General features: G+C 41.2%; 1 protein-coding gene across 9 annotated transcripts in view; it reads right to left on the reverse strand.

Moving 5' to 3' along the window:
- MINDY3 (MINDY lysine 48 deubiquitinase 3) overlaps window positions 1-9,330 on the reverse strand; it is a 60,675-nt gene extending 51,345 nt beyond the window's left edge. For 2 of the 9 annotated variants that reach the window (XM_050892515.1, XM_050892514.1), the window contains exons 1-3: window positions 6,171-6,258; window positions 5,557-5,650; window positions 614-693 (exon numbers count right to left, since the gene is read on the reverse strand). In XM_050892515.1, the coding sequence (XP_050748472.1) occupies window positions 614-693; window positions 5,557-5,650; window positions 6,171-6,233 (237 nt within the window). In that variant the 5' untranslated portion in view covers window positions 6,234-6,258. Of the gene's footprint in view, window positions 1-613; window positions 694-791; window positions 832-2,407; window positions 2,449-5,556; window positions 5,651-6,170; window positions 6,259-6,380; window positions 6,664-9,233 lie in introns of those variants that run through there. The other 7 variants (XM_050892516.1, XM_050892517.1, XM_050892522.1 and 4 more) reach the window with 7 other exon arrangements.
- Window positions 9,331-13,282: the final 3,952 nt, after the last annotated feature.

The raw sequence follows: 13,282 nt of genomic DNA on the forward strand, positions 1-13,282 counted from the left end.
GCCTACAAGATACAACGGAGTAAGAAAACAAAAAAAAATCAGTCACAGTTGGTTGACCGTATCTGAAGCAAAAGTGAAATCCTAAGCATGTATCCAGAGTAAAATACATTCACCTGACATACTTCAATTATTCTGCTAACTAGGACTTTGAAAGTATAACATTTCTCCTTTTCTTACATAGCAAACCTTGTTAGGTTTGAAAATCGATTACTTCAAATATTTCTAATACAGTTTGCTAAAGCAGCCATTGTGACACAGATATTACCCTTCTTAAGGACAGGGAATTTGAGAGATGAGAAAGGATTAGGATTACATTTATATCTGATCTTTTACTCCTCCCCTTTACACTGCATTCCCCACTTTAAAGTTACCTCTGCTTGGATCAATCTGCTGCACTTCCTCAAACAAATCCACTTCTGCAAAATTATAGTTCAAAATCAGCCCATCTCTGCCTTTTTACTGAGTTTTTTCTCCTCCACACTATAATTTTGAAATCAAAATACAACTTATCTGCAATTTTTTTTAATATTTAGTTTAGTTCCACATATATAGAGAAAAGAACAAATTTTGGGCTTACTAATTTTAAACGATTCCTATAATAAATGCATCTTACCTGTACAGGTGCAATCACTGCACAAGGGCCACCTTCAAATTGTTCTAATGCAGTTGATTCAGATTCACTAAAGACAAATCCTGTCAAATGAAAAAAGACTATATTTAGTGAAATATATAAACAAGCATGTGTTTATGTATACTCCTTCTCTAACAGAAATGACACCTGATTTATTCACCTTTAAAGATTAGATGAGTTTTCAAGATTTTTTTCCCCTGATAATGCAACAGAATGTGGTTAAACTCTCTGAAGAAAAAAGTCATGAATACAGGTGAAAGCACAGAAATGAATTTTTTATCTCAGCAATGAAATCATGACCACAAAGGGCCAACAGCTAGGGTTTTAAACAAAAGGATTTTTAACAGTAAAACTGTCACTAGAGCACGTGTGGCTGGATACTTAAACCATAGTTTTTATTTTATTATGGTTTATTTCTTATAAATCAATTAAAATTTGTTTGTAAGTGATAATATTTTGTCTCACATATGTAAAAAAAATCATCTTTGGACCTTCGCTGAACATGCATAATACATTTCTATTCCCTATGAAGGGCACGGTATGCCTCCCACTGATCTCATTTTTGGCCTATCAGTGCTTCCTATTAAGACTGAAATATGCTGACTAACTTACATATGCACTTGTAACCATTGAAACAAGCCTCTTAATGATGTTCTTTCACAGAAGATACACTATATTTACTGAGATGCAAGACCACCTATTTTCCCCCTCCATCTTTAACATATTTGTATTTCAGAATTATCTTACAGTCACATAATAGAGCAAACACTGGAGCAATTACTGCAAAATTGTTTGTTACCACCTTGCCCTTAAACTTGTCTTCAAGATACAGTGATTCATAGCTTGCATTTCTCATAGATAAATGCATATACGTAGACAATTACCTTGATGAAGCTGACACACGGCAACTTACTCACAGTGAGTGATATTTTGCATTATTCTTTTAACTGCTGATAAGATTTGTGCTGAAGTGACTCTAGTTCAATATAATCTAGAAACCATGCAACTGTAGTCAGCAACCAACCAGCAAGCACAAGCAAGTGGGGGCCAGGAGAAAGGGGATACACATGCATATTTTCGCAGCAGTGTCAGTCTTAGCAGAAAGAATATTCAATGCTTCTTTCCCACAATTTCTCCTTTTCCCAATTCTGTATCATTACATGCTGCCATATCAAAAGCACCCCTAACCCCCGGATGTGAATTTGAACTGGGGAAATGCATCCCCCCAGTGCAGACTTCCACACTGCTGCACGACAGGTACACTATCCCAAGCAGCACAAGAGAGGATCACTGCCTGTTTTGTAGGCCATATTTCATCACATTGTTCAACAACAATGTGGAATTTTTTAAGACGGATCAATGTAGCCACAGTTCTTAAAAAAACGGGGTTTCCCCTATATCTGAAAGAAGGCTCCAGGTTTTCTTTAACTGAATGTGCAAATGTGCATTACAAAGATGTATTTTATATCCAAAACCCAGATGCACGTCAAGCCTACATACTTAGATCCAGCATTACCTAATGTAGCAACAAAGCTCCATTAATCCATACTTCAACCAAAGTTCGTGCTAGTGTCATTTCACTCCCCTGTTAACATGCCCTAATAAGAAATATCACCAGTCCTTTAAATTTTCTGAATTAGTTTGTGCAGGCTTATCATATTAAAAGGTAAGTCTTCCTCTACTTTGAAGCGTTACTGCATGCCATGTAAGCACACTGCAACAATAGGGTTTTTTTAGTTGTTTTAATGATTTAGCCACTGCAGAAAAACAACATACTTGGATGTGGTACCATTAAACCACACTCAAGAAATCTTGAATTTGTTTCACATTCTTCAGGCTTCTTATAGAAAGCATGAACTGTCTCAGCTTAACCCTGCCTTATTTTTCAAAATTGCTTCCTAAAAATAAAGAAAATCAAGTGTGATCCAGAGTGAATACAAATTTGAGATGGACAATGCACAATTGGTATTACACAGAATTTTACAGAATACAACCACAGGAAAAAAACATATCTAATACCTAAGGAATAGTTAATTTCTTTTTACCTAAATACTGCTTAATAAATATCAAGGTTCTAAAAGCTGTTAAGCAAAAAAATAGGCTTCAGGGATTTTGGTCTTGCTCTCTTTTTTAAAACTTCTACAAAATCTGAAGTCAGCTCAAGTAAAATTTCAGAAATCAGCAGTCTGAAGTCCAGCTGGGTTCAAGTCCACCTCAGCCTGCAATTGCACCTACTTAGCTTTTTTGCCCTCCACAATAATCACATCTTGGGCAATCTCTATAAACACTCATCAACCCCATGCTCTTCCTTATGATTCGTAGGAATGGCCTGGCCACCCTTTAAGCTACTAAGACCAGCATCTCTGATCCAGACTGATTTCTACTTACTCTCACTCTTAACCAGTCATATCTATCACACAGCTCTTTTCACTCAAGATAAAATTTCAAGAGCAAACTAGATGTAATGCAGCCAAACTCATCTTTTTTTTTATTAATCTGCCTGCCTTTTATCCATGAGTATAATTATCATCATTTACCTATAAGAAACATAAAACAGTATCATTATCATTCATCTTCCTTGTCACTTATAACCCTATTAATTGCTCCATTGACCCCATTTTTTTCAACATCACTACTGCTCTACTGCTTTAACCTTTCAGTTAAGGGGGTGGGGGAAGTAGATCTGGATTCCCGTTGGTAATCAGTGTATTGCCCAATATTTTGAGTTATGGTGACTATGATATTCCCAAATCTGTCTTTATATCCTTTGTCCACTATTAATCACACAACACAAAGTTTTATTCTCCTTATTTCCCCAAAACATAGCATTTACCAAGACCCATGTTTCTTTTCTTACACCTAATTCTTAGCTCTTCTACGTACAGTTTGCCAAAATGAACATATGACTTAGTTACCTACTCCTGTCTTTCATCTAATACTCCACATCATGGTCCAAAGCACTACAAAACCCATTTTTTCTTCTATTATGACCACCCCATTGCTTTCCTGCATCTTTTTATTATTTGTCTATTTCTAATTTTTTTTTTTACATCCAAGACACTCTAGACATTAGTAATACTGTCATCTCACAAAGGATGCTGTATACCTTCAGTGTTTTCACTCTGTGCAAGAACCAATTCTAACTGAATGAAAGAGACAAGGGGAGTAGCTAAAGAGCATGCAACATTAACCACATTAGAAAAAAAACCTTGCTCTATCTCTGATTCAATCTAGCTACAAAGATGCTGTGCTATTCATTTTTTTGTCCTGTTCTCTGCTGAGCTGGCCCCTCACCATGGAACTGTATTTCTTTTTCTCTTTTGGGATACAAGAATTGCCTGACAGAAACACTAGCATAATCCATTATTACCCAAGTACAAGGTTTACAACACATCTTAATGTTTCATCGTTTCTCTAGAGCTGGGTGTAGAATGACAGACACATTTTGCACATGGCTTTGGGTTTTCAAAGTGGTTTTTTTGTAGTAAAATGAAACTTCTGAAATTTTCTGTGGGGAAAAAAAAAAACCCCAAACAAAACAACTGTTTCCCACACATAAAAAGAAAGGAGCATTTACTACAGCAATACCACAACAAAACTCCACTTAATGGGTTGTGGATAAAGAGCCAGGAAGTCCCGGAAGGGTTTGAGGAAAGTATCCAAATTACCTGGTAGGCTACCACTAAATTGGGCAACAAGCTGCCAGAAAACAAGGTAAGATTCCAACATGTCTGCCTTTTTTCACACCTTTGTAAAAACAAAACAAAACAGCTCTGTGAAACTTCTGAATTTTGACTGAAACTTCTGAATCTGTACCCTGGTAAGAGCCTTCTATGTGAGCACTCCTCAAGACCTTTTATTTTCTTTAAGCCTGTCAGCCTTATCTAGAGTAAAGAATGGACCCGCTAGCACCATATCCTTTGTTAAAGTAAGGACAATGTCTTTTCAGATATTCCTTTTTGGGCCCAGGCAGCAGCACAGAGTTTTAGGGTTCACTAATTATTTAGGTAATTGTGTTACAGGGCATTTCAAATCCTTACCGCTCTATGTGTATTCCAACTACGTTAGCCACCATGCCCGTTAGCCAGAAAGTACAGTCTTCTTAACAACTTAACTTACGTGTTCAGACCCCATTTTTCACAGTGAATGATATCTTCTATTCTCCTTCCAGTTTAACGGTGCTGAAAGGGCTGTTACTTACACATAATGACACAGACAGTCCCTCAAAAAACTATATTTCTGCCCCAAAGCCTAACTTTTCATTCAGCAAACTTCACAAGAGGTTTTGTGTCCTTCAGAATGAATTCATTATTTTGTCAACTCTGCATTACAGAAGTACATGAAATAAACATTTAAGTCTCATCTACAATAGAAAGGGATTTGACAGTCTGTCTAAACCAGCAAGATGTGGTTATTTTGTCTGTAAAGATAGCATCACTATTCCAAAATCAATATGCCACTCTAAGGGAGGAAAGAAGAAAAAAGTCTACCAGTATAAAATTGAGAACAGAAATTCTTCCCTAGAGAAGGCTGTTAGGTAGCTCTTCTCAGCAGCATGTCCCCGCTGTTTTTCCAAAAGCTACTGTTGTCTCACATTTAATAGTAGTATGGCTTGTGTTAGCAAGAAAGACCACTTCCTACTGGCAGAATCAGCGACATCTACTTAAAGAGAAGCTCTAAGTCAGTAGTCATCACTACTTCTTTGTTTGAAGACCTCAATATTTTTTCCACACAATGTGCAAATTCCTGGCAGCAGGTTTGGCTTCTAACTTCTTACTTAATTTTTACAGATGCCTTAAAAGCAGTCCACAGACCATGACTTGAAGACCACCCACCAAGGTTTACTTTGCTAAGTGTGACCGGCATCAGTAAAGCAGAAGCTTCAAAAGCAGTTCCACCAAAAGATTTGAAGGGGCAATACTCACGGCAGACAAGCAGCAACAAGTAGGCAGAGGTGGGCCAATAGGTGTAACCACTTCCTCCAGCTGTTTGCACAATCCACGCTTGTCTATACCCTAACTGTGAATATTAAATGAAAAATGCTTTTCTTCATGATTAACTGTTTGCACTGAGTAATATGGAACTCAAACAGATGGAAAGCAGACAAAAGCAAATATTCTATACATTACAGTCACCAAAACAAAAAAAATTTACATAGATACCAATGACTATTTCTCTCCCATCACCCAAATGAATTAAACATTATTAAATTAAACTCAGAGGAACACTTTTCAAATTGCTACTTCTATTTAAGACTTTGAAGAGTGGCAAGTGTATTCCTTTTGCTCAAAATGTATCTGCATGTCTGATAAAAATATTACTTCCTAGTAACCCTGCCTTGATTGTGGTCTAACAACATTACAGCTCCAATGACTTAAAAACAATACTGTAGGATCTAGCTCCTCAATCAAGGATGTAATAAAAGCCAATCTGGCAATGTTTAAATGTACTAGACCAGAAACACAGTTCCAGGCAGGTAAAAAAAGGAAACCTGGAAAAAACAGAGGAGAAAGAAAAGGAAAGTTGTCAATCTACTCACCCAGCTCTCAACCTGGAAGCTGGAAGAGGATCCAGATAAAATGGACCTTTTTACATTGTACATTATACATATATACACAAACTGTAGTATTAATACCTTCACGCTATGCTTTTGAAGTTAAATAGTTGTTTTGAAAACACTGTCCCATTTGTTTCCAAAGACCAGTGAGAAAACAGCTTAGGTAATTCTGAAAGGATGCTGTGCTCAAACCTGCAAGACATTCATAGTTGTGTAGACCTGATGCCACACGCCTTAGAGCTGATCTGAAGAGCGGCTTTATGAATGGAATTTGTCTCTTGGATCAATGAAGAAAATCACTCCTAACATGGGTATGTTTCTTTAGGGTTCAGTCCTCCTCCTAACTCCTTCCCAAGCCATCACATCTATGCCAGGAAACACCAAAGTGCAGATCCAGCCTTTGCACTACATTCCCCTGTATCCACTTTGAAGATTCTGGTAAATGGGATTCATGAGGTTCAAACTGCAAATTCTGCTGCAATCGTAAAGAAAAAAAATTTCTATTAAAAAAACCAACACAGAAAAACCCCAAACAACTGCAACAACAGCTTTGCAGCCATGCCTTTGTTAAGTCAGGAATCAAAACAATATATTTAAAGTTGCCAATGCAGCAAACTGAGGGAATTACTGTCACTAACTTCAAACAGCATATCAACATTAGCTAGGTCACTTCTGTTAACTGCCTGCAGATGAGTGTCTTCAGTTTTGACCAACGAATATGATGGTTAATGCGTTTGGTGCATGACAAGGATTCCCAGAACAGTGCTATCTTTACTGAGAAACTGACTGGTTCGAGTCTTACATTCCTCAACACCCTCCCAACTCTCTACTTTTCTTTCCAAATGTAAATTATAGTTCTCAGCTTCCAAAGGGTTTGAGAAAGGATCAGACAACATTCAGAAAGTATCTGAAATAAATACCATTGTTGGCACTACACTCTAAAAAAAAAAAAAAAACCACCCAAACCACAACTCCCCCCCTTGAACACCAAACTAGTTGTTTGATACTTTCTGCACATATCATGTGAAACAAGGGTCTAGCTTTTAAACTTTGAAGTCTTTGGAAAAAATATACCTTGATTTTTATGTTTGGGGTTTTTTTTTTTTTAATCTTGATGAGTCAGTGTTGACAAGGCTCCTTTGCAGTAGGTAAATAGTGCAGAACTTTTTCAACAAAATAGAAACTGAAAGTTGGGTAAATGTGTTACGCTGCTACGCAACGTAAGTGACTGAGACTGACTTTTTTGATTCCCAGCACAAGACCTCCAAACAACACACTAACTTATAGTCAACTGTTTTTACTACACAAAATTGATTACATTAAAGAGGATATAAAGAAGGGAACAGATACATTACACAGTATAGTTACAGGACTTTCCCTAAAGACAGATAGGAAATAGCAGCTCCTTTCCAGGAGCCACCAAGAACACGAGAGGCCTTTTCCATTCATCTTTCACAGGATCACAAGTGTGGGGCATTACAACACAGATTTCAATAAATTTTGAAACTGCTAAAATTTCATATACAAACAAACAATCTTGAAAATATCAATTTTGGTAATCTAACATTACCAGTTAAAGAAATAATTAAGCTTTTTAACACCAATTCTTTTTTCTGACTTTGCAAAAACCTTGTGCTGAAAGAGCAACACTCTACCAAAACTTAAGAGATATTTCAGAAAGTAATTATATTTCAATAAAAATAATCAATTCACTAGGGAAAGTAATGGCTTTACCAGGCCTGCTTAAATTCTAGAACTTAGAAGGAATTTGGCATTTTTTCCCCAAATATTTCTCACTGAATTACCTGAACACAGATTAACCTAGGGAAAAAGATATGAGAGTCTGGTAATGCACTCTGTGTCCTGTGACAGGGGAGAAGCTGTGCAGCTTCCAAATCAACATCACACATGCATGTACTGAAACTACGCAGATGACAAAACTCACGTTAAAGAAAAGAAGAGCAAGGAACAGAGAACACTAAGAACAAGAACATCCTTTTGTTTCAGCCAGCTTTACCCTGAGACCTGAATGCATTAATTTAAAAAAAAAAACAACCCTATAAACTCCACTATCATTTGTGAATTTTCTCCAGGAATTAGAGGTGTTTTTATTATGATCTTCATAACCATTACTAGAATTCTTCAAAGCCCATAGTAAGTTACAGAGAAGGCTATTAGTCCCTTCTTTCAGCCAGGACAGGTACACAGACCGATTTCTTGCATATCATTTTTATCAGTAAGTCTCTCTACTACACCTTGCAATTGCAGTTTTGAAAGAATACCAGAAAGTCGTCATCACGAAGAAACTATGTGTAGGTTGCATAATTTAAATATGGAAAAAACATCTTACAAATACCCCAGGTTCCATGGTTATTGTTGCTCTACCTCTCGCCACATTCTAAAGATGGTATGCACCTGCTTCAATCGCCAAAGAACCAGTTTAAAAAAAAAAAATCTGTGGGTCTCTGTCCCAAGCTCGACCCCACTTTTGCTAAGTCTATTTGTGGCTCCCATGTTCTTCGCAAAAAAAAAAAAAAAAAAAAGGCAACTTATGTTCGTGTTCCCACGAGCTATATAAAATAGTGGCACAAGATGCTGTTGAAATATATTGAACATTTCCTTCCCTACTCTTTTACGTTCCTTTGAAGATTCGTGGCAAAAGACAACCAAGCTGCAAAAAATACTATTTAGCAAGTGAAACTGCTGCATCATTTTTCCCGTGGGCCACACGCTGAGTTGCCGGTGATACAGGAACACGAACGCAAACAACTACCGCTGTCCCCATCCCCAGACGGGCAGAGGGGCCCCTGCCCCACGGAGCGGCGTCCCCCTCCCCTCTCAGACACACGGACGCGGACAGACAGGCGCCGCGGAGCCCCGCGGGGGCGGCGGGGAGAGCTGTGGGTGTGTCCGGGCAGGTGGGCCGAGAACGGCGGGGCGGCCCGAGGGCCGAGGAAGGGCCCCCGGGGGAGGAGGCCGGGCAGGCACCGAGGCGGGGGAAGGACCGGGCGGGGAGCGGGGCCGGGGCACGGGGCACGCAGGTACCTTGCGCCCAGCGGCAGAAGATGGTGTCGGCCAGCCCGCGGGGCCCGGCCTTCTTGCCCCACACCAGGTGGACAAGCTCCTGGCCCGCCTCGGACATGACGGGGCGGCAGCGGCCCTGAGGCCGGGCGGGCGAGGCGTCTCCCGGCGGCGGAGGCGGCTGTGGCAGCCGCTGCCCCTGCGCAGGGGAGGGGCCGGGCCGCGCCGGGGGCGGGCGGGAGGGCGGGGCCGGGCGGGGCGCTCGCGCGGGGGCGGGGCCTCGCCGGGCGCCTCGAGGAGCTGCGCATGGTTGGAGGCCTCTTTTCCGCTTCCCCAGCAGGCCCTGGTGCTTCCGCGGGCGCAGGAAGCAGGGCCGTGGGAGGGGAGGCGAGGCGAGGAGGTTTGGCGGGCGGCGGCTGGCAGAGAGTGAGAAGCGCCGTGCCGGTTCGGTCCGCCCCGCCCTGCCCCGCCCCGCCCTGCCCCGCCCTGCCCCGCCCCACCGCGGTAGGGGTAGGCCGGGTGGTACCGAGGCCGCAGCCTGGCAGTAGATGGGCCTAGCCCTGAACCCAAACAGTAGCCCTCATTGTCAGCCACCCGGGTGTGAGGCTGGTACCTTCAGCTAGCAGCTCCCCTTAGCCTTCCCTCGCGTCTGGGGTTTGGCCGTGTTGCTGCTTGTGCTGCTGTTTTGGGTTCTGCTCAGTATGGGCTGCCCCAGGTGCTTTTTTAAAAGTTGGGTGGAATGGAGTGGCATTGGTGAGGAGATAGTGGCAATAGAGAGGATGGCTTTTTAAGGCTTAATGTGAAACAGACAGTAGTCAGTGTAAAGACTCATAATCTTGCATGTGGGCTGGATATACCAAGAGATCTCAGCGATTCGTGATCATATCAGTATAAGTATTTCCGGAGCTTCCTATGTGTATTTGTTGTATAGTGTCTTGTGGAAGCGCTAACCTAACATATAGGTAAAATGTAGTGCTTGCATGTATACATGAAATATTTTTACTGTTTTAGAAACAGCTCTCTTACCTGGCAGTACTTATATTCATACAATAGTTTGAAGTGAAGAATGAAAGGTAGCCATATGATTTTCTTAAACTACTTAGGAGTGGTGTTAGACGGACATTGCATGAACTTGAAAAGATTAAGATTTGGGAAATAATTTTTTTTTTCCAGTAGAGATTCTAGAAATAAAGATGGGGTATTTTTATTAAAGATAATTGCCATTTTTTTCTGAAAGATAATTGGCATTCAAATGGGAATTTTTCTTGGAGGTTTTGTGGTCAGTGTTGTGCACAAGATTAACATAGACTTTATTAAACAAAATTCCTCAGAAGGGTGGTGACCATTACCACTGACAATACTGGATTAAGGATGTTCTCTTAGAAAAAAGCGTTTCAATCTAAAAGTTTTGTAGGTGAAACTGTATTGCACATGTGTCCTGGTTTCAGCTGGGATACAGTTAATGTTCTTCTTAGTAACTGGCACAGTGCTGTGTTTTGGATTTAGTATGAAAATAGTGTTGATAACATGATGTTTTAGTTGTTGCTAAGTAGTGCTTATCCTAATTTAAGGATTTTTCAGTTTCTTATGCTCTGCCAGGAAGCAGGTGCACAAGAAGCTGGGAGGGAGCATGGTCCGGACAGCTGACCCAAACTAGCCAAAGGGATATTCCATACCATAGGACGTCATGCTCAGTATATAAACTGGAGGGAGTTGGCTGGAAGAGGCAGATAGCTGCTCTGGCATCAGTCAGCGGGTGGTGAGCAATTGCATTGTGCATCACTTGTCTTTTCTTGGGTTTTATTTCTCTCTCTTTTTGTTATATTCCTTTTCAATACAATTATTATTATTATATTTTATTATAATTATTGTTATTATTTTATTTTAGTTATTAAACCGTTCTTATCTCAACCCACGAGTTTTACTTTGTTTTTTTCTGATTCTCCTCCCCATCCCACTGGGAGCAGGGAGGAGTGAGTGAGCGGCTGCATGGTGCTTAGTTGCTGGCTGGGGTTAAGCCACGACAGTCCTTTTTGGCACCCAACGTGGTGCACAAAGGGTTTAGGTAACAACAGATCTGACCAGAGCGTGTTAAACTGAACTTGTTACAAGCATTCATTATGTTAGTTTAATAGTCACTGGTCATAATGTTGATCTATTGGCTCTTAGAGTTGTGGTGCTTGTTCTTAAAAGTTGTGTTATGTACTGCCTCACTTGCTGTATGTAGTCCCTGTGCTGCTACTTATCATCCATGGGAGGCAGATTAAGGTTTTTGCTTTGCTGTGCTATGTCACACTGGCTTATGGTACGATAAAATTATCAGTTGTGGGACTAATCCGGTATTTGTACTCAGCATTGCCGTCACCTCTGTACTTCGGGAGCCATCTATCGGAAACTATTCATAATTGCACTCTTTACCTTTTCTCCTTGGAGAGCCAATCTATGGGGGAGACGCTTTCCTTCACCTTTCTGTTCTCCTCCAGGCTAATTACAATAGCGTTTGAGAATTTTGAAAATTTTGAATATCCTTGGGATGTTGAAACCAGCATGGTCCTATTGCTAGGAACTAGCATGTTCCTGAATGTGGTTCAGGTCTTGTTTAGGGTTAAACAACTATTTAAGAATATCACCCAGACATCTGCCCCAAGGCTGGATAATTATGAGTGGCAGGGTGTGTGGGATAGTATGGGCAAGTGCCTAGGACAGTGGGCACCTTCAGTGTTTTGGAACTTTACCCCTGAACAAGTGCAGAATCTGGAAAAACTAGTAAAATACTTCGAAAAAGTATGCTGTCACCCTGGCAATTCCAGAAAGACACAGATCACTGCAATGTGTTGGGGGCCCATGCCTACCGAGCCCTATTCAACGCTGTTCAGTACCCTCCAGGGGAAGAGAAGGTCTCTGGATCTGATAACAAAATGACAGGCACTGCAGCCACTCCAGCTCCTGCAACAGACACTGTGGTTACTCCAACCGCTGCGACAGGCACTGCGACTGAACCAGAGAACCAACCTGTGCTGGTATCAGTCGCCCCTATACATAAGAAGAAATATAAAAAAAAAAAATCTGTTCACTTAGTAAGGAATGAAGATGAACTGGGGCCATCAGGAGAACAAAATGAAGAGGCAGAACCAGAGGTAATCACCCAATCTCTATCCCTGAGTGAGCTGTGAGATATGTGAAAAGATTTCAGCTGTCATCCAGGTGAGCACATTATCACCTGGCTGGTCCAATGCTGGGATAACGGAGCCAGTAGTTTGGAATTAGAGGGTAAGGAAGCCAAGCAGCTGGGATCCCTTTCTAGGGAAGGTCACGTTGACAAGGCGATTGGAAAAAAGACACAAACCCTCAGCCTCTGGAGGTGACTTCTGTCAGGCATGAGGGAAAGGTATGCCTTCAAGAAAGATTATGTATGTCATCTAAGCAAGTGGACCACCATGGAGAGAGGTATCCAATACTTGAGGGAATTAGCTGTGTGGGAGATGATTTATTATGACCCAGACAATGCGCGGTTACCCACAGATCCAGATGAAGTCCAATGCACACAACCCATGTGGCAGAAGTTTGTACGGAGCACACCATCGTCGCATGCTAACGCGTTGGCAGTAATGGACTGGAAAGATGAAGAGGAACCAACAGTGGATGACTTGGCTCGCCAACTCCGGCAATACGAAGAAAGTCTCTCTTCCTCCCTCGTCGTGGCTGTGGAGAAATTGCCAGACACACTAGCCGAGAAACTGTCCTGAGGGTTCCAGCAATTCGAAGAGGATACGTCTTACTCCCCGCCTGCACAGACTAGCATCTCAGCTATTAGCAGTAAGCATTCCCCTACTCCAGAGAGAGAATATAGAAAGTACACACCACGGGGGTACCCTGTGTGACCACGGAGGGGACATGAGAAAGTAGGATGGAGAACCTACTTCGATCCTAGATGCATGAGTATGTGAGTTGCGAGGAAAAACAACAACAAAAGGGGATTCTTCCAGGAAAAATGCCGCTCCAGTTTCCAGAGTAGAAGGGCTGATCTTATTTCTGATCCTCTTGAAGGGACTTCTAAGTAATTTTTACAAGAA

The sequence above is a fragment of the Gymnogyps californianus genome, chromosome 2, assembly GCF_018139145.2.
Source record: "Gymnogyps californianus isolate 813 chromosome 2, ASM1813914v2, whole genome shotgun sequence".
Classification (NCBI taxonomy): Eukaryota; Metazoa; Chordata; class Aves; order Accipitriformes; family Cathartidae; genus Gymnogyps; species Gymnogyps californianus.